This window comes from Marmota marmota, unplaced genomic scaffold, assembly GCF_001458135.2.
Source record: "Marmota marmota marmota unplaced genomic scaffold, marMar, whole genome shotgun sequence".
Lineage (NCBI taxonomy): Eukaryota > Metazoa > Chordata > Mammalia > Rodentia > Sciuridae > Marmota > Marmota marmota.
Genome location: NW_025999982.1, coordinates 2320559 through 2340208, shown reverse-complemented (window position 1 = coordinate 2340208; position 19650 = coordinate 2320559). Strand labels below are relative to the sequence as shown.

At 58.6% G+C, this 19650-nt stretch overlaps 1 protein-coding gene across 4 annotated transcripts in view; it reads right to left on the bottom strand.

Annotated features, from left to right (window-relative positions):
• Window positions 1-533: 533 nt before the first annotated feature.
• Itpr3 (inositol 1,4,5-trisphosphate receptor type 3) overlaps window positions 534-19650 on the bottom strand; it is a 62809-nt gene continuing 43692 nt past the window's right edge. The window contains exons 26-58 of one of the 4 annotated variants that reach the window (XM_048805118.1): window positions 19073-19237; window positions 18917-18991; window positions 18384-18509; window positions 17456-17578; window positions 17176-17376; window positions 16208-16459; window positions 15959-16084; window positions 15741-15866; window positions 14875-14995; window positions 14249-14439; window positions 13656-13804; window positions 13416-13524; window positions 13216-13306; window positions 12937-13106; window positions 11770-11944; window positions 11464-11648; window positions 10978-11178; window positions 10717-10827; window positions 10191-10286; window positions 10006-10107; window positions 9841-9927; window positions 8997-9107; window positions 8728-8920; window positions 8384-8509; window positions 7772-7944; window positions 6955-7119; window positions 6135-6327; window positions 5530-5643; window positions 5328-5455; window positions 4200-4365; window positions 3401-3561; window positions 1899-2060; window positions 534-1369 (exon numbers count right to left, since the gene is read on the bottom strand). In XM_048805118.1, the coding sequence (XP_048661075.1) occupies window positions 1301-1369; window positions 1899-2060; window positions 3401-3561; window positions 4200-4365; window positions 5328-5455; window positions 5530-5643; window positions 6135-6327; window positions 6955-7119; window positions 7772-7944; window positions 8384-8509; window positions 8728-8920; window positions 8997-9107; window positions 9841-9927; window positions 10006-10107; window positions 10191-10286; window positions 10717-10827; window positions 10978-11178; window positions 11464-11648; window positions 11770-11944; window positions 12937-13106; window positions 13216-13306; window positions 13416-13524; window positions 13656-13804; window positions 14249-14439; window positions 14875-14995; window positions 15741-15866; window positions 15959-16084; window positions 16208-16459; window positions 17176-17376; window positions 17456-17578; window positions 18384-18509; window positions 18917-18991; window positions 19073-19237 (4743 nt within the window). In that variant the 3' untranslated portion in view covers window positions 534-1300. Of the gene's footprint in view, window positions 1370-1898; window positions 2061-3400; window positions 3562-4199; window positions 4366-5327; window positions 5456-5529; window positions 5644-6134; window positions 6328-6954; window positions 7120-7771; window positions 7945-8383; window positions 8510-8727; window positions 8921-8996; window positions 9108-9840; window positions 9928-10005; window positions 10108-10190; window positions 10287-10716; window positions 10828-10977; window positions 11179-11463; window positions 11649-11769; window positions 11945-12936; window positions 13107-13215; window positions 13307-13415; window positions 13525-13655; window positions 13805-14248; window positions 14440-14874; window positions 14996-15740; window positions 15867-15958; window positions 16085-16207; window positions 16460-17175; window positions 17377-17455; window positions 17579-18383; window positions 18510-18916; window positions 18992-19072; window positions 19238-19650 lie in introns of those variants that run through there. The other 3 variants (XM_048805119.1, XR_007348400.1, XR_007348401.1) reach the window with 3 other exon arrangements.

Genomic DNA, 19650 nt, shown 5'->3' with positions numbered 1-19650 from the left:
GAATCCTGTGTGTACCCGCTGCTGTGTGTACGCACTGGCTCAGAGAAGGACGGAGCACAAACCTCTGCCCCTGGCCCGCATACTCAGTCGTCACAAGGGACAGCAAAGTCTCGACACGCCGTGGCCAGGTGGAGCCTCAGGTTGTGATTCAGTATAGGACAGGTTCCGTGGAAGGCCATAGGAAGAGGCCCTGCAGGCTATGGACAGAAGGCTGTACTACCCCAGGGTATCTTGGCTTGTACTAGTAGACATTCTCATTCCCACTGCTAAGAGGAGGGGCGAGGCAGGGAGTAGCACCCCTCTAGGTACAAAACAGGACTGGGCTCCTAGAGACCTTGGAGTGTTTTGAAATACACAGAGTAAGTTACAAAGAATCCCAGTGGAAACCAGAAATATAGTTTTGTCCAGGGAGCCCTTTTAGAAATCACAGATGTCGCTCAGAGCATCTCCTAGAAGCCCAAGAGAATAGATCATGTTCCTGTCCTCTGCCAGTTAATCCCCATAGTCCCCAAGTGAGTACAACAAACACATCCTTTTCAATGGACTAGATTTCTATTAATTTATTTAAGGAAATTAACATATTAGTTCTTGGGATAAAGGCTTTGTAAAACATTACACCAAAAGGAGAAAAAACAAGCAGTCAAAAAACAGCCACTCTCACACAGGTCCGACCTTGTCCCCTGCACACAACTTCCCCAGGAAGCTCAGGGTGAGGCCCAGGAGGAAGGCCGTCCATTCTTGAGTCATCAGGCTGCCCAGACAGGGTTGTGAGGTCTGCACACTGTCCCAGCAAATCAAGGCACAGGGGGAGCCGTGCAGCCACTTGGGCTGGACACACACCTGGAATAAGTTAAATAACAAAGCCCTAAAATTGCTAGGAACAGCATTGCTACCACCGCCCGTTCAGGCAGGCAGCAACCAAAATGTAGTGCTTGGAGATAAAGAGGTGACCCCACTGCTAACCCGCAAAGAGGACTACAAAGGAATGTCAGTTATTGCTTTGAGGAACAGAGGTCTCAAGGACTTCCCCTAAGGCATTAAGGTAAACTGAGTCCCGGTGAATTTCCGAGTCTCTTATGGGCTCTAGGCAGGACTGTCAGCTCTAGGCTCCCCTCCTGCTGGTCAAAGTCTGGGCTAGAGAGGGGGCAACTGGCGGAGAAGGAGCAGGAGGCTGGGTGGGCACCTCGCCTTGAGAGGCTGGCGGGCCCATCAGGCACCTGACCCAAGGGAAGGGGCAGTGTTGTTCCCAGTCACAGTCTCCAGTGACAAAGATCCCCTGTTGGGGCTTCCATGGCTCTCCTCAGCGGCTCATGCAGTTCTGGACGTCCACGAAGCCCAGGCGCTGCCTGCGTTTCCGCTGCTCTGTCATCTGGGGTTAAACAGATGCCTGGTCAGGCCGCCCAGCGCCCCTCCCACTGTAGGCCCAGCTGCTGTTCAACACTGGTGACAGGCCAGGGCCGCTCAGGGTGCTGCACAGATGTCAGCTTTCAAACCCTCGTTCTCAATTAGTGTGTCACAAACCCCTGATTTGGTGCAGCTGGGAGACCACCCCACACTGGAGGAGGCGTTGCCTTATCGTGCAGTCACTGCCAGGTGCAGAGGAGAAAGCTCTGGGCGAGGGGACATCTAAGGTGCTTCAGACCCCTTCACCAGCTGACCCTGGGAGGAACTGGCTGCTGGAGGAGGAGGACGGACCAGGAAGGGCCCCAAGCTTCCACTTGGCTTTGTCTTCCAGGGGCGTGGGGCAGGGGTGACCCCAAGCCAATTCACAAAGGAATATTTGGGATCTACCTTCACATCCCAAGTTGGGGAGGTGCTGCGACACTTCGCTCCCCACCCACTTTATAGCTGGGCTTCCATCAGACCCCAGAGCTGGGCAGGGCAGGGCAGATACACACCTGCTCCTTGAGCTCATTGAGCTGGGCTGTGAGGTGGGACACCAGTTTCATGGTGGAGGTGAGCTTGTCCTGGAGAATCCGGATCTCATTCTGCTCCCCCTCGCCCTCATTGCTCACCAAGGACATGGCCCGCATCCGTGGGAACCAGTCCAAGTTCTTGTTCTGGAAGAGACCACCAGTGGGGTGAGCAGGCTTGAGCCTGGTGCCGAGGCCTCACCTAGGAAAACAGTGTTTCCACAGGAGGCTTTTGCCACACCCTGGACAAATTGTTTGCCAGGGATGTGTCACGGGAAAATATGAATTGACCTCGGTCCTCCCCAGCCAGAGGGAGCCAGCAGTGAACCTCTGCCACCATGACAGTCGGCCTTCCATTAGCCTTGTTGACAGTCTGAGTCCTTTGCTGATATCAGTGCCATCTGTCACCCGAGGGTACAGCAAAGGCCTCTGCACCCAGAGCCCGAATCTCCTTCCTTCCTTCCTGACATACACACCCCAGGCCCCAGGAAGACTCGAGTCAGACAAATGGCCAACTAAGGGAGCAAACGGCTCTGCTGAGGAGGGCTGGCATCAGACACGTGCCAGGCAAAGCCACATTTCCAGGACAGGAGAAAGGGGAGGGAGGGGAGCAAGCCAGTTTTCTGGCTCTTGTTGCGAGCTGTGAATTCTCAGCCTAACAGATAAACCTGTACTCCAAGCCCCCTTCAAACCATGGACGCAAGAGACAAATAGAACTCCCATCTTTGCTGTCCGCACCCCCCCGTGACTGTGGAAATTGAACAATATTGGATTCTTCCAAGCCTGCTATTTTGAGCTTTTCCCCTACTCCTTCATGACCTGGGGCCAAGGAAGCTGCCCTCCCTCTTGCCAAGCTAGAAAAGGCCCACTCATAATCCCAGCAACTCCCAATGGCTGAAGCAGAATCACAAATTTGAGGCCAGCCTAGGCAACTTAGCAAAATCCTATCTCAAAAAAGAAAAAAAAGGGCTGGGGATGAAGCTCAGTGACAGAGCACCTCTGGGTTCAGCCTCCAGGACCACCCATAAAAAAAAGAAAAAAGTCCCCCTCAGAGTGACCCACAAAGCAGCAGCCCCAGGAAGTCTTCCCACTCCCACAGCTGCTCAATATCACCAAACCCCGGGCCTAGGGCAACACTTGTCCTTGTTTGGGTGGACAGGTTTGCCATGGAGTGCTTTCTCCTGACACCAGAGAGTGAGAAGGTCCCTCACAGCAGTGGGCAGCTGGCAGGGCTCTGTGCAGCCAAGGGCTGGCTCCAGCTGCTCCTTGCTCCCTGCTGGCCTTCCAACAAGTGTCTACAGCTGTCACCCTCCAGGCCTCTCAGCACAGTGCAATCAGATGTGGCCACTCCTCTCCAGGGCCTGGGGGCCATGGGAAGCCGTGCGTGGCCAGGAGGGCCTCTGGTGCACAGCCATTTTGACTCTAGAAAGCCTGGCTTGGAGCCCTGGGACAGAGACCCCTCGGCCCCACACAACCTTCCTTCTCACCTTGATCATCTGGGCCACATAGCTCTCAGGGCCCGTGTAGTCCGTCCTGTTCTTCACACGGACCAGCACGATGAAGTACAGGTAGTTCCACATGTTGTGCTCCAGCTTGATGTGCTCCTCAAAGGACACTGTCTTATTGTCAAACTTGTCCCTCTCCAGACCTGAGGGAGGGTGCAGAGAGTGAGAATGAAGCCATCATCCTCCAAGAGCCATGGTGGGGCCACCTTGTGGAGGGGACAGGGCCTCTCGAGGCAGTGGGGACATTAGTTCTTTCGATAAACACTTCCAGCAGCCCACTCTGGACTATTTAGGTCACTCTATTTAAAGCACCAGCCACTTATCCATGGAGATCCTCCCCTGCCCAGCTGCAGCCCTCCAGCAGTGGCCGCTGGAGATTCGGAGCCAATGCCAGAATCCCTGAGCCCAGGGGAAGCAGAAATAGCTGGGTAAGGGATGTGTCCTGCAGGTGTTTTGCCCCTCAGTCTCAGGTGGCTGGTGAGGGGAAAAGCACTGGACTGAAATCAGAAGCTCAAGGTCACTGATGGCTTCAGGTTCATCATCTGTTAACTGAGGTTTAAAGCAATGGCTCCTGGGGCCCCTTTTCATTCCTTTCTGACTCCTAATGCACACAAGGCCAGCTCTCAGTTTCAGGATTAGCAGGCAGCCTCAGGCCATCCGCTCGTGACAAGCTCTCCAGTGGCTACAGGAGGGGTAGAACTGAGGCTGCCAGCAGCCTTAGAAGACAACCCAGCCCCTGGGCCACCAGCTGCGCAACACCGCAGCAGGAAGCAGGCCTCACCACAGATGAAGCATGTGGTCTTGAGAATCTCCTCCTTCTTCTGTTTCTCGCTGCGCAGGTCAGCAAATGTGTCAATGATCACCCCAAAGATGAGGTTCAGCACGATGATGATGACAATGAAGAAAAACAGGAGGTCGTACACCACCCGGGCTGGGAAGAGAGACTCCTGCAGAGGCGAGACAGCGAGGCTGGGGCAGTAGTCCCCAAGTTCACCAGGTCAGGGCTGTGGTAGTGGGGGACCGACAGGGGAAATGAAGGCCTCTGGCTCCAGAGGCTGGACGGATGGCAGTGGACCCCCATCCTGCTCTGTGGAGTGAGAACTGCAAGTAGAAGCCCTGAGTTTGGAGTTGGGAAGAGCGGGCCCAGACAGGACAGCAGGAGGGAGCCCTGCAGAAGGAGGCTGGCATAGGGAGCGGGGGCTGCAGGTCTAGGCTTGTTTCTGCCCCTAACTTTTAGTGAGGGGAAGAAGCAGCTCCGCAGGGCTGGGGCTGGGGCTGGGGCTGGGGCTCAGTGATAAAGTGCTTGCCTACATGTGCAGGGCCCTGGGTTCCATCCCCAACACTGCAAAAAAGAAAAATATCAGCTCTGCACTTCTCTGCCCCACCCTCAGGATGCCTGGCCTCACACATTCTAGAAAGCTCTTTCTGGCTGGGAGGTAGCTTCTCACTCCCAAGCAGCTGGGGGTGGACTGCATTCAGGGCTGACTGCCTGAGCCAAATCATGAGGCCTCTGATGAAGCCGACTCAGCTTCCCTGTGTCCCCACCCGCCCCCACCCCTGCTGCTGGCCTGCAGTGTGCCCAGCAGAGGCCACAGCCTGACTCACACCTTCCCTAGCCCTGGGGCGAAGTTTGTTTGCCAAGGTCTTTCCTTGTGGCATCTACAGTGAGCTGGGGGCGGGGCAGAGGTGGGAACTGGACAGCTCAGGAACAGCGTAGCTGGAGTTGGCGGCCACAGAAAGCAGAGAAACTGGCACAGAACTGGGCGGGGTTGGGGGGCGGCCACCACTGGCGGTTCCAGCAGAGCCGGGCTGCTGACTGGCTGTAACCCAAAGGCAGGACTCTTCACAGATGCTGATCTGGACAGGATTTGGGCCTCATGGATTCTGGAGTGGGGCAGAGGGTACTCACATCTTTGGAGGGCTTTCGGAGAATGTCACCCACGCCACCACCATTGCGTAGCCCGTGGTTCATGACAGTGACAATGCACATCAGCAGAGTGTCACAGGCCCGCTCCGTGCTATCCAGCTCCTCATCCTCTGTGAGTGGAGAGCATGCTCAGACCCAGGCCACCTGCCTCTGCCCAGCCCCCACCCAGACTCCACAAACATACCTCCCTCACCTTTGAGGGCCTCAGGCATTGCCACCCCAGAGACACAGTCCACCTGGTCCGCATGACACGTGCCCATAAATGCAGCCGCTCCATGTGGCATCCCTAGGGGACTGGCTATAGGGGATAAGGACAACGTCATAAGGAAGTCCAAATGCCCAGCCTTATCAGCCCCTTGGGTCTGTCCCCAGCATTACTTCCTCCAGAAGACCTCCCTTGTTTCTGTGTGCTCCCTACTGTGTCTGGCCACGCTGCAGGGTCCTCATGCCTCTGCCCCGACTGGGCTGTTCACTAAGGGCAGGGAGGCATCTCTGTACCCCTGAGCCTGGCACACAGGGAGCCCCTGCATACAGGCCTAACACAAATGACAGGTCATAAGGGGCTTCAGCACTCAACCAAGTGCCTCCCAAGGCTATCCCCCGCCTCCATCGATCAGATTGGTGTGAGCTAGACCAGTTGGGAGGCTGACTGGTGTGAGCTAGACCTTCCCAGAATCCATCAGCAGGAAAAGGCAGGGAGCCTGGTGGGCATAAGCACCTCAGGTCTGTCCTTCCCTGGATGGCCCAGTCCCTTCACACATCCCTGCCCTCAGAGGAAGCCCCTGAGACCTCTGGAGTGGTTGCCTGGCAGCCGGTCCACCTCGAGGATGAAGTCATCCTTGAGGAAGAGGAAGCCCACAATGGAGAAGAGGTAGACAAGGATGAGGGCCAGCAGGGCAGTCAACAGGATGGAGCGGCCATTACGGGTCACACTCTTGATGACGTTGAACAGTGTCTCCTCTCGGTAGATGAGGTCAAAGAGCTGCAGGGCAGGGAGAATCTCCCTGGGGACCTTGCCAGACCCCCAAGGGCTGCCTGGGCTCTGGATGATTTCCCACTGGCTCTGCCAGTGGGGCCTGGGCTCAGGCAGGAGTAACTGAGCTGAGTGGCCTTGTCAGGGGAGACTTCTGGAAGGAACCTGGAGTCCTAAGACCATGAAAGTATAGTGGCCCAAGGACACTGTGAAGGTGGCACAGGCAGGCAGATGCCAGCCAGAGAGGGAGAAGGACAGCCACACAGAATACATTCGCCATGCACCAGGAAATACTCTAAGTGCTTTTCAAGGATTAATTTGTTTTCGTGCATTCTCACAGTAATTCTAGAAAGTAGAGGCTGTCACCTCCATTTTACAGATAGGGAAACTGAGCTATGGGCAGATAAGAAACTGGCATGCAGACACATGGTCTGGCTCCCAAGTCCAGGCTTGACCCTCCTTGTCCAGGAGAGTGGGCCAGGCTGGAGTCGGGTGCGGAAGACTCTGAAAATCCTCCCAGCCCAGAAGCAAAACGGCTGACAGAGAGATGAGTGCTGGGGACCCCCTAGCAGCTCATGAGAAGCCCCTCAACTGCTCCCCACCGCTGTCCAGCTCCCGCCCACCCAGCAGGCTCACCAGGATGCTATAGAAGAGCTCATGGGCGAAGAGGCCAAGGACACTAGTCAGGATGTAGCCCACGTGGTAGAGGAACTCCATGTCCATGACCATGGCCTTATAGCCCCGGATGAAGGTGCCACGGTTGCCCACGAAGCTCACCACAAACACGATCTTGTTGGTCAGCTGGGGACAAGTGCAGGGGACAAAGATCAGTGCCCACCACCTACCTGAACTCTCTACCCCTGCCTCCAGCTCACCCCATGCTCAAATCAAAGGCTGGGCCTCCAGCGTGGTGAACGGGAGCTGACCCTGCTCAGCATGGGAGGCGTGGCATTAATGGAACTGTTTCCAAAAATGCATGGGATCCTGGGACTCAGAGCAGAAGACAAGCCCCTGGGTGCTCCAGCTCCAGGAAGAAACTGAGGTTCAGGTAAAGGAGGACAGGGGCAGAGAAGATCTCCCTGGCCTTTACAGGGACTGGGTTAGTGCCTTGCTTAAGACACTTTATTTATTTATTTATTTATGTCAAGAAATTGACATAACATATAAATTTTGATGGCTATCTGTGAGCAGTGGCTTTGGGCTGTGCAGAGCCAGCACAATGCATGACAGCCCTGAAGCCACTGCTCCAAAGTGCTTCCTGTCTGTCTGTCTGTCTCTGAGTACCAGATTCCCCCAGCTGCTGAGGGAGAGAGAAAAGGTACAGAATGGACCTAACCACTGGTCTGCAGTGAGCCTGGGACTCCAACAGAGAAGGGGCGTGGAGCAGAGCAGGCCTGGGAACAGCAAGCCAGCCCCGGGTCTGACTGAGGGAGGGGCTCCCTCGGGCACTCACGTTGAGGGCACCCAGGATGTTGAGCGTGGGCCCAATGCCCAGATAGTAGATGGAGCGCAGGATGAGCGCCACAATCAGGGGACGGACGCTGTAGCGCTTGGTGAACAGAGCCGCGATGGAGAAGCAGATGAGGATCCAGAAGAGCAGCGAGATGAGCGGGGAACCCAGCACACCTGGGGGCGCAGCAGGGGTGAACCGGGCTCGTGCACCCCCACCCCGGCCCGACGCAGGTCCCAGGAACCCAAGGCTCTCCAGGTTCTGAGAACCTTTTAAGTTCCCGTTGCCTGGTTTTAGCCTCCTTTACTCCTGCATCTCTGGGCCCAGGGGAGGTGCCCGATCCAGCTGCAGCCTCCACATCAGGCTCTGGCTCACATGGTTGTGTGTATGCCTGCATGTCCATGTGCCACCTCCCAGGAGACCAAAGATGCTGCCTGTCCCTCGGGCCACACCTGACTCCCCAGGATGGCCCACGAGCCCAGAGGGCAGTGCAGGGCGTTTCCTCCCGGTCTGCACCTGGTCCCCTCAGAGCCTGGCTGGCCCTGAGGCTCTGGCCTAGCCCGAGGAGGGCCACGGTGGACTCCCAGGCCCTGCTGACTGACCCCTGGTCCTCACCTGTGGATGCCCCCTCCACATAAGGGTAGAAGAAGGCGATGATGATGTTGATGAACACCGCCAGGTTAAAGGAAATGCTGCCCCACAGGGTCATGCGGCGGGAGAACCAGTAGATCAGCGGCATGCCTGGGGAGGGTGTAGCACGCTGGTGGAAGGGGGTCTCTCGCTGACACCTGCCCACCCCGCTCCACGGGGGGCCCTCCAAGCTCCAGACCCCACTCTGGAGAGAGCTGTGATTGGAAGAGCCCCTCTCCAGGGTGGGGGTGGGGTGCCAGGGGGGCCTAGGGAGCCTCAGCGAGGGGCGCGGGGGCCGCCTGCCCTGCTCTGCCCCTCCAGGTCCTTACTGCGGAGCTTGCGCTGCCACTCCATCTCGTTGTGCAGGAAGGAGGACTGGTCGAAGAAGTCGCTCACTTTGCTGCCCTGCTCGTCCTGCTCCGTAGTGGTGAAGAGCCGATGCTTGGTCTCCTCCGTCAGGAACTGGCAGATGCCGGGCACTGGGAACACGATCTGCTCCATGCTGCGGTCCTGTCTCACGATCTGGGTGCACACAGGCCCCGAGTCACACCTGGGCGAGGCCCTCCCTCAGCCCAGCCCCAGTGCCCTCTGGGCTCACCTCAATCTGTGAGGTATGGTTCTCGTAATAGGCCAGGGGGTCCTCCTCCTCCTCCTGAGCAGGCGCTGAGGACTTGAGCATCTGTGACAGCTGCTTGTTGTTGAGGCTGAGCTGAGGTCAGGGAGGGTGCCCTGGTCAGGCCCCACAGCTCCCACAGCCAGGCCTGGCACCGACCCCAACCTGCTAGGCCTGAGTCCCAGTTCCAACTAAACCCCAAGGAATGCCCCCTGCCCCTGCAGCAGCCCAGACCAGGCCTTCCCAACTAGGATCCAGCTCAGAGCATCTAGAGGTAAAAGAACCACAGCCAGAGACTCCTACAGGACAATGGGCACCTTCAGTCATGTCCAGGTGTGACCAGACCCACCCCAGATCCACCCTGGTATTACGTGCAAATTTTTTTTTCCAGCTCTGGGATTGAACCTAGGGGTGCTATTCAACTGAGCTACATCTCCAGACATTTCTATTTTTTATTTATAAATTTCTGAGGCTGGCCTTGATCTTGCAATCCTCCTGCCTCAGCCTTCCAAGTCACTGGATTACACTGGTGCTCCACAGTGTCAGCTTGCTTCTACTTTTAAATCCAGGTTTTATCTGGCCAACTCCCATCCCAAGCCTTGACCCCAAGTTGTAGCCCAACTCGGCTCCAAGCTCCTCCCTAGTACCAAGCCTCTCCTCTTGGTTCCAGGCCCTATACCTTGCTCTTCCCAAATTCCCACCTCAGCCCTCACCCCAACCAGGCCCCCAGATAGAGGCCATCCAATCTCCCGCCAGGCCAACCTGCTAGGCCTGAGTCCCAGTTCCTAGGTCTAAGCCCCACCCACCCCTACTTTCCCAGTACACCCACCATTGAAGAGATGCCCTCAGCCTCCTCCTCTTGGATGCGCCTCACGGGTCTCAGCAGGTGCTGCAGCTGTTTGTTGTGCCTGGAAAGCTAAGAAGAGGGCAGCGTGGTTATTGGCAGGGTCTATGGGGGCATGGCCGCAGGGGTGGGGCCAGGTGGGGTCAGTACCTGTAGGGCCAGGATGTAGATGTTGTGGCCCACTTCACGCGGGCTCACCTCCGAATTCTCCCGCTCCTCTTCCTGCAGGTAGGCCTTCTTGATGACGTCCACCTGGAGGGGCAGCGCCTGCTTGAAGGCCCTCCTCCTGCCCAGCACACCCTGCCCAGGGCTGTCATCCCACCTGCCCCCCTCACCAGCTCCTGGGGCCGCAGGCTGATGAGGATGCGCTCGGCATTTTCACTGTCATGGCGGCTCTCCATCAGAGCCAGGAGCAGCTTGGACGCATTGTCCTGGGTGGGAAAGGCCAGGGAAGCAGGCCCCAGTCTGAGAGCACCCTCCACACCCCCAACAACCTTTCCTCACACTAGCCAGTCCCCAAGATGTGCCATGCCCTTCCCATCCCCCACCCAGGCCTGTGCTCACCCCACCCTGTGAAAAATGCACACCAACCCCCAAACAGCCAGCACACAGGAAGTCCTTGGGTGAACCCAGAATGCACCTGCCTCTTCAGTGTGAACCCAGCATGTTTGCTCACATGTACTCTTGAGGAATGTAAATGTGCACATATTATAGGCATGTGTGTGCACATCATGACACACTCACACACACACACACAATGCCCCCACTCCACTCCACTATGCATACTCTATGCTAAGCCACACACACATGTGCACAGGCATCCGCCTGGACATGCTCACGTGAGCCTGCCACGGGCCTCACCTTGAGTTGCAGCACCAGATCCATCCGGTACTTGCACAGGGGGCTGATGTCATTGAGAATCAGTGCTGTGATGATGTCTATGCCATTGGACTCGTGTGTCACGATGCAGGTCTAAAGGAAGCAGTGGGAGACACAGGGTCCAGACCCCTAGGAACTGTGGTGGCTTCAGCGGCCTCAGCCTCTTTCCCTACCCCACCGGCTCCGCCCACCTACACGTTCACCTGCCACCCCAACTGCCGCCCACCCGGCCAGGCAGCTCACTTGGTTCTCGTGGCAGGGGCCCTGGCAGTACTCAGTGAGGGTCTCCAAGGTCTGGATGACAAGGCCCACATTGTCCTCATTGATGTAGAGCCCCAGCAGCCCCAGGCCCCCAGTGGTGCTGCCGCACATGATGTCCAGGAACTGCAGCGTCTCGCACACCAGGTTGTAGTTGGTCTTGTTGTTCTGACAGCGCAGGAAATTCTGCAGAACACAGATGGGCACGGCGGGGCTCCAGCTGCTGGGGGAGGCCCATCTGAGGACCATGGTCCTGTGTGCCACAGGGGCAGGGGAATTGCCAGCATAGAGCATGGTGGCCTGGGCCAGGGGAGGGTCTGGTGGGGACCGGATGGGCCCTGGTTGGGGAGGTGGCTGGANATGGTGGCCAGCCAGACGATGGGCACCAGCCACAGGGCACGGCCAGGGAGCAGGCAGGGCCCAGGGGCTGGCTGGACAGAGGGCCGGGGCAGGTGCAGGTCAGGTGCTCACCTGCAGGTCGCGGTTGTGGTTCTCGCACAGCAGCTGCAGAAAGCGCAGGATGGGCTGCATGATGAGCACAGACAGGCCCATCTCGCTGCTCTGCACGCGCTCACCCGCCTCGTGCCCCCGGCCCAGGCTGGGGCCCAGGGAATAGCGGTACGAGGAGCCAGGCATGGAGAAGGAGGCCACGCGGCCTGCGGGGGAGACCAGGTGGGGCTGGGCCTCTGGGAGCTGCCAACCCCTCACCCTCACCTCTGTCCCTTGCCTGAGCCCCCCGCCACCACGCACCCTGTGCCCCTGCTTTGCACCCCTGACCTTTGGCAGTGGGGTCTGTCGGCTCACGGTCCTCACGGGACTGGCTGCCCAGGTCATTCATGTTGACGGCTACTGTGGATTTGGTCTCCTGCTGGGCCCGCTTCATGCGGTCATGCAGGACCTTGAAGAAGCGCTCTGATTTCTTGTCGCTTGTCATCAGGTTGTAGAAGGACTTCTGGAGGTGGACAGTGGAGGGGAGCAGCCTCAGCACTGGGCCTGGCTCTCAGAGGCCAGACCCAGGGCCACTGAGAGCCAGGCGGGGGAAGCAGAGACGCTCCTGCCCTGGGACTGAGGCCCACAGAGGGGGACAGGGAAGGGCCCGACGGCTGCTCTGCTGGAGGCCTACACCCCCTCCTCAGCCCCTGCAGTGCCTGTGGCTCCTGCGTTTCCCACCCCCCACACCAGCCAGCCAGAGGGCTCCCCTTTGAAGTCTAAGTCATGTCCCCGCTGTGCTTGAAACCCAGCAGAGGTTCCATGTCCCCCTAAGAAAAGTCATGGCCTCCCCCATGTGATGGCCCCACCCTCCTCCTCCTCTTCCACCCTTGCACAGGTGCCCATTCACCCAGAGTCTCCCCAGGTATTCCCAGGCTCACCTCAGGTCCCCATTCCTGTGCCCTCTGGGGCCTGGCCTGCCACTCCCTTTAACATAACCCCATGCCTGCACCCCAGAGCCCCTGGCCTGAGCCACGCCCTCCATCCTGCATGCAGTTAACTCATCACCCGTGTCCTCTCTAGGACTCGAGCACCAAGAGAATGCAGATTTTGTCTCTTGCTGGTAAACCCTCATTGTCTAGACCACTGTCAGGCACACAGATGGCGCTCACCAGTGATTTATCAAATGGTGAGTGGTGGGATGGTGAGGCTAAGTGGGGAGGGCCTGTGGAGGAGCCAGACCTGGAGGCCGTGGGAGAGGAGGGAGGCAAGGAGGCCTGGGAGAGGCGGAGAGGCTGAGAGGCCAGGATGGGGGGACACCGTGGGGGTGGGCAGTGAGGAGAGTGCTCAGGCCTGGTTCAGGGAGAAAGGGGTGCACATGGGGGAGGTGGAGACATCCTGGGTGGCCACCAGCACCCAGGCCTGCAGCCAAGCCCCCAAGCCTCAGTGACCCGCCTCCTCAATTGCACATGCCACCCAGAGGAGGTAGAGGTGCGGTCCCCGCCCACTGCACACCTGGATCTCGGTGTTGCCCCCATCCAGCAGGCGGATGGCCAGACCAATGCTCTCCTGGAAGATCTTCTCATTCTTGGTGCTGGTGATGAGGTCACACACCAGCTTGGTGGCCCCCTCCTTGTCCAGCCGGCACTGGGTGGCAGCGATTGCTGACCAGTCTTGGTCCAGACCTGGGGTGGGGACTCACTTGAGGGAAAGCTGGTGGGCAGGGGTGTGGGGGGAAGGGCCCAGGACTGGGAGAACAGGCCACCCAGAGACACAGGAGAAGGCAGCACTGACCAGTGCCCATGGGGTCTGGAAGGTCCCCCCGAGAGCTGGACTTCCGGTTCTGGAGGTAGTTTTGTAGCAGCATCTTGCGTAGCTGGTTGCCCTGGGGGAGGACGGGAGTGAGGTTGCCCGAGGGTCCTCCCGCACCCCTGCACCCTGGGCCTGGCCTGCCGGTGTCCAGCCCCCCTGGTGCGCCCCAGCCCAGCACTCACCCGGTCCCCGTACTTGCTCTTCTTGAGCAGCATCTGCTGCAGGGTCCGCAGCACCTTGATGCACAGCTTCTCCTCGGGCTCCATGAGGTCCTTCGTGTGCTGGATCAGCCTGGACCAGTGAGGGCGGCTCAGGGGGCCTCCCTCTCTCCAGCCACCTCCCCAACCAGGGCCCATCCGGTCCCCACCAGACCCTCCCCTGGCCCAGGCCACCATGCCACGGTGTCCCAGAGTCCCACTCACTTGGACAGGAAGCCCCCGCTCTCACAGCGCTGATAGGCCTCACTGCCCTCCAGGAAGAGCAGCTCGGGCCAGTGCAGGACGTCGACCAGCACAGACAGCTCTGCCTGCACCAGCGGCTTCAGCCTCTCCTCCAGGGCCGTGATGATGTCCTGGAAGGGCCAGGCAGGGTCACCGTCGCTCAAGAGAGGGTCAGGGCCTGACCACCCCTCCCCCACCTAAACACCAAACAGCCCTGCAGACGGGCCTGCGCCTGTCGGAGGGCCCTGCACCTCCAGACTCCCTGAGAGCCTGGCTGAGATCCCCAAGACCCGACTTATCTCCTTCTAGTTCTGTGTGGCCTTGCATCAACTCCTTGCCCTCTCTGAGCCTCAGTCTCCCTCCATGTGGAAACAATAGCCCCCCCCACCCCACTCCCCATGCTCCCTCCACAGACAACGAGAGAGAACCGTGGACACACAGGAAGGTGCTGTTGAGAGGTGGTCCCGACCCTCCAGGAGCTCCGGCCCCACCCACTCGCCTCTGGGCTCTGCTGACACCTCAGTCCCTGGCCACAGGGTGCGGCCCTTCATAGGAGGCCAGGCACCCACTCCCACCTGCAGCTTCTCGATGATGTTCTTGTAGTCCCACTGGTTGGCGGTGGGGGTGACCCGGGGGAAGGCCCGTGTGGCCGCCTTGTAGTTGGAGGCGTTCCGCTGGGCGGCGGCGGCACAGCTGGCTCCGCTGCTGAGCAGGGAGCTGATGTGGGCGTCCAGGTCCATGGGCAGCAAGATGGCCCGGCCCTTAGCTGGGGGAGGGGAGGGGCTGCAGGCCAGGCTCGGGCTGCCAGGAGCTGCCACATGGTGGGACAGGACAAACCAAACCAAGGTGCGAGGATCCCGCCATGGCTCCCACCCGAGTGTCTCTGATTCTGCCCACTACTGCCTCTTCTCCACCTATTCCTGACCACAGACTGGCTCCCTCTGCCTGAGATCATTTGCACATGCGCACACACACAACTCGAGTTGGGGAATGTCACTGCGCTGTTCCTCTGGGGAGCTGACTCAAGGAGAAAACAGCTTCTCTTAATTGCTGGGATGCCAGGTAGACATCCAGAAGGACTTACAGAATCACCTGGGAGCAGGTGATGGGAGTGGTTAGGGTGAGGTGCTGTGAGGCAGGTGCCCCTGTGGTGAAAGGAGGGAACAGTGGCCTGGAGCTGGCCCGCGCCTGGCACACTCACCCACCATGGCGAGGGTGCGGATGCAGGCCTCCACGGAGCCTTTGTGTTGCTGCTGCAGCCATGGGCACTCAAGCAGCCGCGTGGTGGACTGCAGCAGCTGCACCACGATCGTCTGGTGTGTCTACAAGAGGCCACACGACCCCTCGCTCAGCCACCCTCCCCTGGGAAGGCCCCGGCCCAGTGGCCAGGGTCCAAGGACTGAGCCTTCATTAGCCACCACCTACATCTGTACCCAACAGAGTCATCCCCAATTCCCAAACCCCAATCCCTAAATGTTCTGGCCAACGTACACAGCAGCTGAGTTACTCCATAAGGTCCAAATCTGGGCTCACAGTCACATCACTTACTCTTTTGTACCTTTTTTTTTTTTACTAATTTTTACTAACTTAACTTCTTTTTTGGTGGTGCTGAGGACTGAACTCAGGGCTTTGCACATGTTAGGCAAGCACTGTACCACTGAGCTATATCCCCAGCCCCCCCCCCCAAAAAATTCTTAAATAAGTTAATTAAAGGGGAAAAATGATGTATTTACATAGTTCAAAAGCCAAAAGTCGTTAGAAGGTACACTTTCTTTTTCTTTTTTTCTTTTCTTTTTTGTTTTTCGTTTCTGGTACTGGGGATTGAACCCAAGGGCACTAAACCACTGAGCCACATCCCCAGCCGTATTTTATATTTTATTTGGAAACAGGGTCTCCCTGAGTTGCTTAAGGCCTCACTAAGTTGCTGAGGCTGGCTTTGAACTCGGGATCCTCCTGCCTCAGCCTCCCGAGTCACGAGGATTACAGGCCTGTGCTCCAAACCCTCCATTCTCATCCCCACTTCCCTACACCCCAGCCAGCCCCGTCCACTGGCGCTAAGAGGCTCACCTGCAGCGAGGTGCTGTTCTCCGAGAACGGGGAGCTGAAGAAGGCGTTGATGGTATCCAGCACCACGGTCAGCACGTACTTCTCCAGGGTGGGGTCTGCCAGGCGCTTCTCACGCTTGCTGCAGACCTGGGAGAGGAGAGAGGGGTCCCAGCGGTCCTCACGGGGATCCCTTCACTCCCTGGTGGGAGACTGCCCCGGCCCCCCCAGCCCCCACTCACCCGTGCCATGTCCAGGGTGAAGCTCTCAAAGAGTGTCCAGATGTGGTTGCTGGTATAGATCTCCTTCATCTCCACCTCCGTGTCCACATAGCAGTGGTTCACGAAGTTCACGTAGGCCATCTTCACCTGGGCAGTGGGTGGGCAAGGGTCAGGAGCCAGTGGGGCTGGGCCCAGGACCTCCTGCTTATGCGATGCCCACTCCACCCCTGGCCTCGTGGTGGCTGTCTACCTCACCCCCTTCCTCCCCACCTCGGTGATGCAGTCCTCATGGGTCACCACGGACACCACGTCCTCCAGCGGCAGCAAGGAGGTGCACTTGATCTCAGTGTAGACGTTCTTGCCCTCGGCGCAGGCGGCCAGCAGGTCCACCAGGGAGATGTGGTACATGAGGGGGCTGTGGTCCTCCACGCCATCTCGGGCGGCCTTCATCATGTCCAGCAGGTGGGCCAGTGAGGCCTTGTCATTGTAGAACACGACCACGTCGTCGCCTGCATTCGTCAGCTGCAGGTGGGAGGTGGGCGGGCATCAGACCCCTCAGTCCAGCAGGCCCTGGCCCTGCCCCGCTCTGCGCTTTCCAGGGAGAAAACCCAGCGGTTTTCCAGGGACCCAGACCCAGCGTTTGCCCAGCACCAGGAAAACCCTCCCCTGCCTGCATTCTGGAAGCTCTGACTGACAGCTCAGGCCCTCGGTCATCAGAAACACTCACCAGGACCCGGAAAGCCCCCCTCCCCACTGTGGGAAAGATGCCCCACCCATGCTGGTCTCAGAGACCACCCCTCTACTCTCACCCTGGGCTGACCCCTCCCTCCCCTGGGCTCCCACAGCGGGTAATCAAAACCCTCACAGAGCACACACTGTGTCCCTCTGTGGCAGCAATTATGTGAAATAGTAATGGCAGTTAGCACTGCAAACACTTCCAGCCCCCCAGCCTCATTTCTGACGTCTCTACTCTTGCTGCGGTGACTCCCTTCTTCCCCGTCCCACACTGCAAGATGCTCCAGGGCAGAGACCACGGCTGTCCCAGATGTAGACTCAGCCCCGCAGGCTGCATGCCTTCAGTGAGCAGGTATTTGTTGAATACCCACTGTGCATCAAACGCCTGAGTTCTACCAGACACGCAGCCTTAGTTCTCCCTCCAGCGCCTCCCAACCCTGTCGGACTCCTAACTCTGCAGCCCGCCGCCCCATTTCCCGGCACCTCCCCACGCCCGCCCTCACCTCGGTCATGATCATGTCCTGGCACTTCTTGACGTACTTGCCCTCGGCCTTGATGACGGTGTGCAGGAAGTCCAGGTACTGCACGTGGCGCCCGTGGGTGGCCAGCAGGTGCACGAAGTGCTGCAGCACGGGCTCGCTGATCTCGGAGCACAGCTGGTAGTTGTTGAGGAAGATGTGCTGCATGGTCTCCGCCTCCAGGAGCTGTGCCAGGATGGGCAGGGGTCAGGAAGGGTCTGGGCACCGTGCCCCACCTGCCCCGGTGCTCCCCCCGTGCCCTCACCCCCGGCGTGAGGAAGAGGTGCAGGTTCTTGTGCAGCAGGGCCTGGTTGCCGGGGTTCCCCGCGCAGAACTTCTGCAGGAACTGGTGTGTGTAGCGCAGGATCTCCAGCATCTTGGTGTCGCTCTGGGCGTGGGAAGGGGAGAGCGTGCTGGGCCCACCAAGGAGCAAGGGAGCCTGGGCCCAAGCTGGACAGGCACGGTGTGGTCAGGGTTTGGGATGGGGCTCACGAGGAGGCCAGAGTGGGAGCTGGGCCTCGAGGCCAGGATGGAAAAGAGTGAGGGGCTGAGGAACAGAGGGGGAGGTGCCGCTGGAGGGCAGGGAGAGGGCAAAGGGGTCAGGGTCAAGAAGAGCCGGTGATGTCACACTCAGAGTCAGGATGGAGCTAGGAACCTATCAAGATCAACAGCAGCTAAGGTGAGGGTCAGAACTCAGGATGAGGCTAAGACTGGGGTCAGGGGCCCCGTGGGCCTGGGGACAGATCAGGGGAAGATGTCCAGATGATGCTGGGGTAGGAAATCAAAAGCAGGGTTTGGGACAAGATCAGAGCTGATATCACAGGTCAAGGAGAGGATGGGTCAAACCAGGGTCAATATAGTGAAGTTAAGGAGCTAAAGGTCAAAGGTTGAGATGGAACTGTGATAATCAGGGTTAGCCTAGAAGAGGGGAAGGAAATCGGGGTCAGATTATGAAGTGGGATGAGGCTGGGTCAAATCAACATCAAGGTGGATCAGGATGAGGGGTGGAAGGGCAAAGGTGAGAGGATACTAAGAGTGGACTCAGGGTCAAGGTAAGTCGGGGCACAGGACAGAGTCAAAGGTCAGGGTGAGGCTGAGTTAGGTCAGCAGTGGGGACCAGTGCACAACTTGGACTGGGTCAGGGTTCAGGATGGAGCTGGGCCCTGGAGCCAGAGGTCAGAGGTCAGGGTCACCTTGTCATAGGGGATCTGCAGCAGGTCCAGCATGACCTTGTGGGCATCCATGTTCTTGAGGAGCCGCTGCTGCTTCTTCCTCATCTGCTCCCCGACCCCACACATCTTGTTCAGCCTCTCCAGGATCTGGGGTAGGGGGAGACAAGTGGGCCCAAAGCCCTTCTCCCCTCCCCAGGACCTGTCTGCCCAGCCCTCCATGACCAAGTCCCAGCCTCATCCAGGACAGGAAGGGGGAAGGAGGTCACAGCTGTTGAATCAGTCCATCACAACAAGCCAGGGAAGCACTAAAAACCCCAATTCCACCCATAAAATAAATAGAACAATATGACTGTGAAATGGAATTTCATTAAATTCCTTCGGCTTTAAAATAATTCCATCTGGACCTTGGCAGGGTTGTTTTGAACATGCCAGAAAAGCTGGAAGATATCTATCTGGAGGGCCAGGAGGGCGGAGGCGGGAAGAGCCAACCAGCTGAAGCCTTGGGGCACAGAGGTCTGCAGAGCCCAGATCCTCAGGGACCCTCTGCCACTCACGCCCTTGACGATCTGATAGTTCTCACTGCTCTTCTCCCCTGGTGGATGCAGAAAGCCCTCCTCGTCCGTGGGCCGCTGGGGACACAGACAGGATCGGGGTCAGCCAGGCCCGGCTCTCCCGGGCTCCCCACCCCAGCTTCCCGCCACCAGGCTCACCTCCTTCTTGTCCTTGGCGGTGCCTGCCTCCCCCTCCTCGCCCTTGCCACTGCCCTTCTTGTCCACCCATAGCTCCGATTTCTCCACCATCGTCCGCAGCCGGTCCAGCTCTGATTTGATCACCTTGTAGTTCTCCACGTCCTGGGCCGAGATCAGCAGCTGCACCTGAAGGTGGGGGATGGTCTTGGCTGGTGGATGGGCACCTCCAGGTCCACCTGGAGAACCCCAGGGCCTTCCCTAGTGTCACCCACCTAGTGATGCCTCTCCCAGTGCCACCCACCACCACCTGTTCTTCTCCATCAAGCCAAATCCTACTCCCATTTGCCATCCTGCCACAAGCCCACCACCTCCAGGAAGCCTTCTCTGGAGCCAAGGGCACTCTGCCTGCACTGCCACGTCACCTGGCTTCAGCTGCTCTGACTCATGTCACTATTACTGTGGCCTGTCATTAGCTCACCAGACCTTCCACAGGCCCGGCAAAGTGTATCCGTATCGATGATCACTGGCTGAAAGAGGGGGGCCTGCGTCTAACTCCCGCCCCTCTCACTCTGGGCCAGGAGGCCAGGATGAAAGACTCC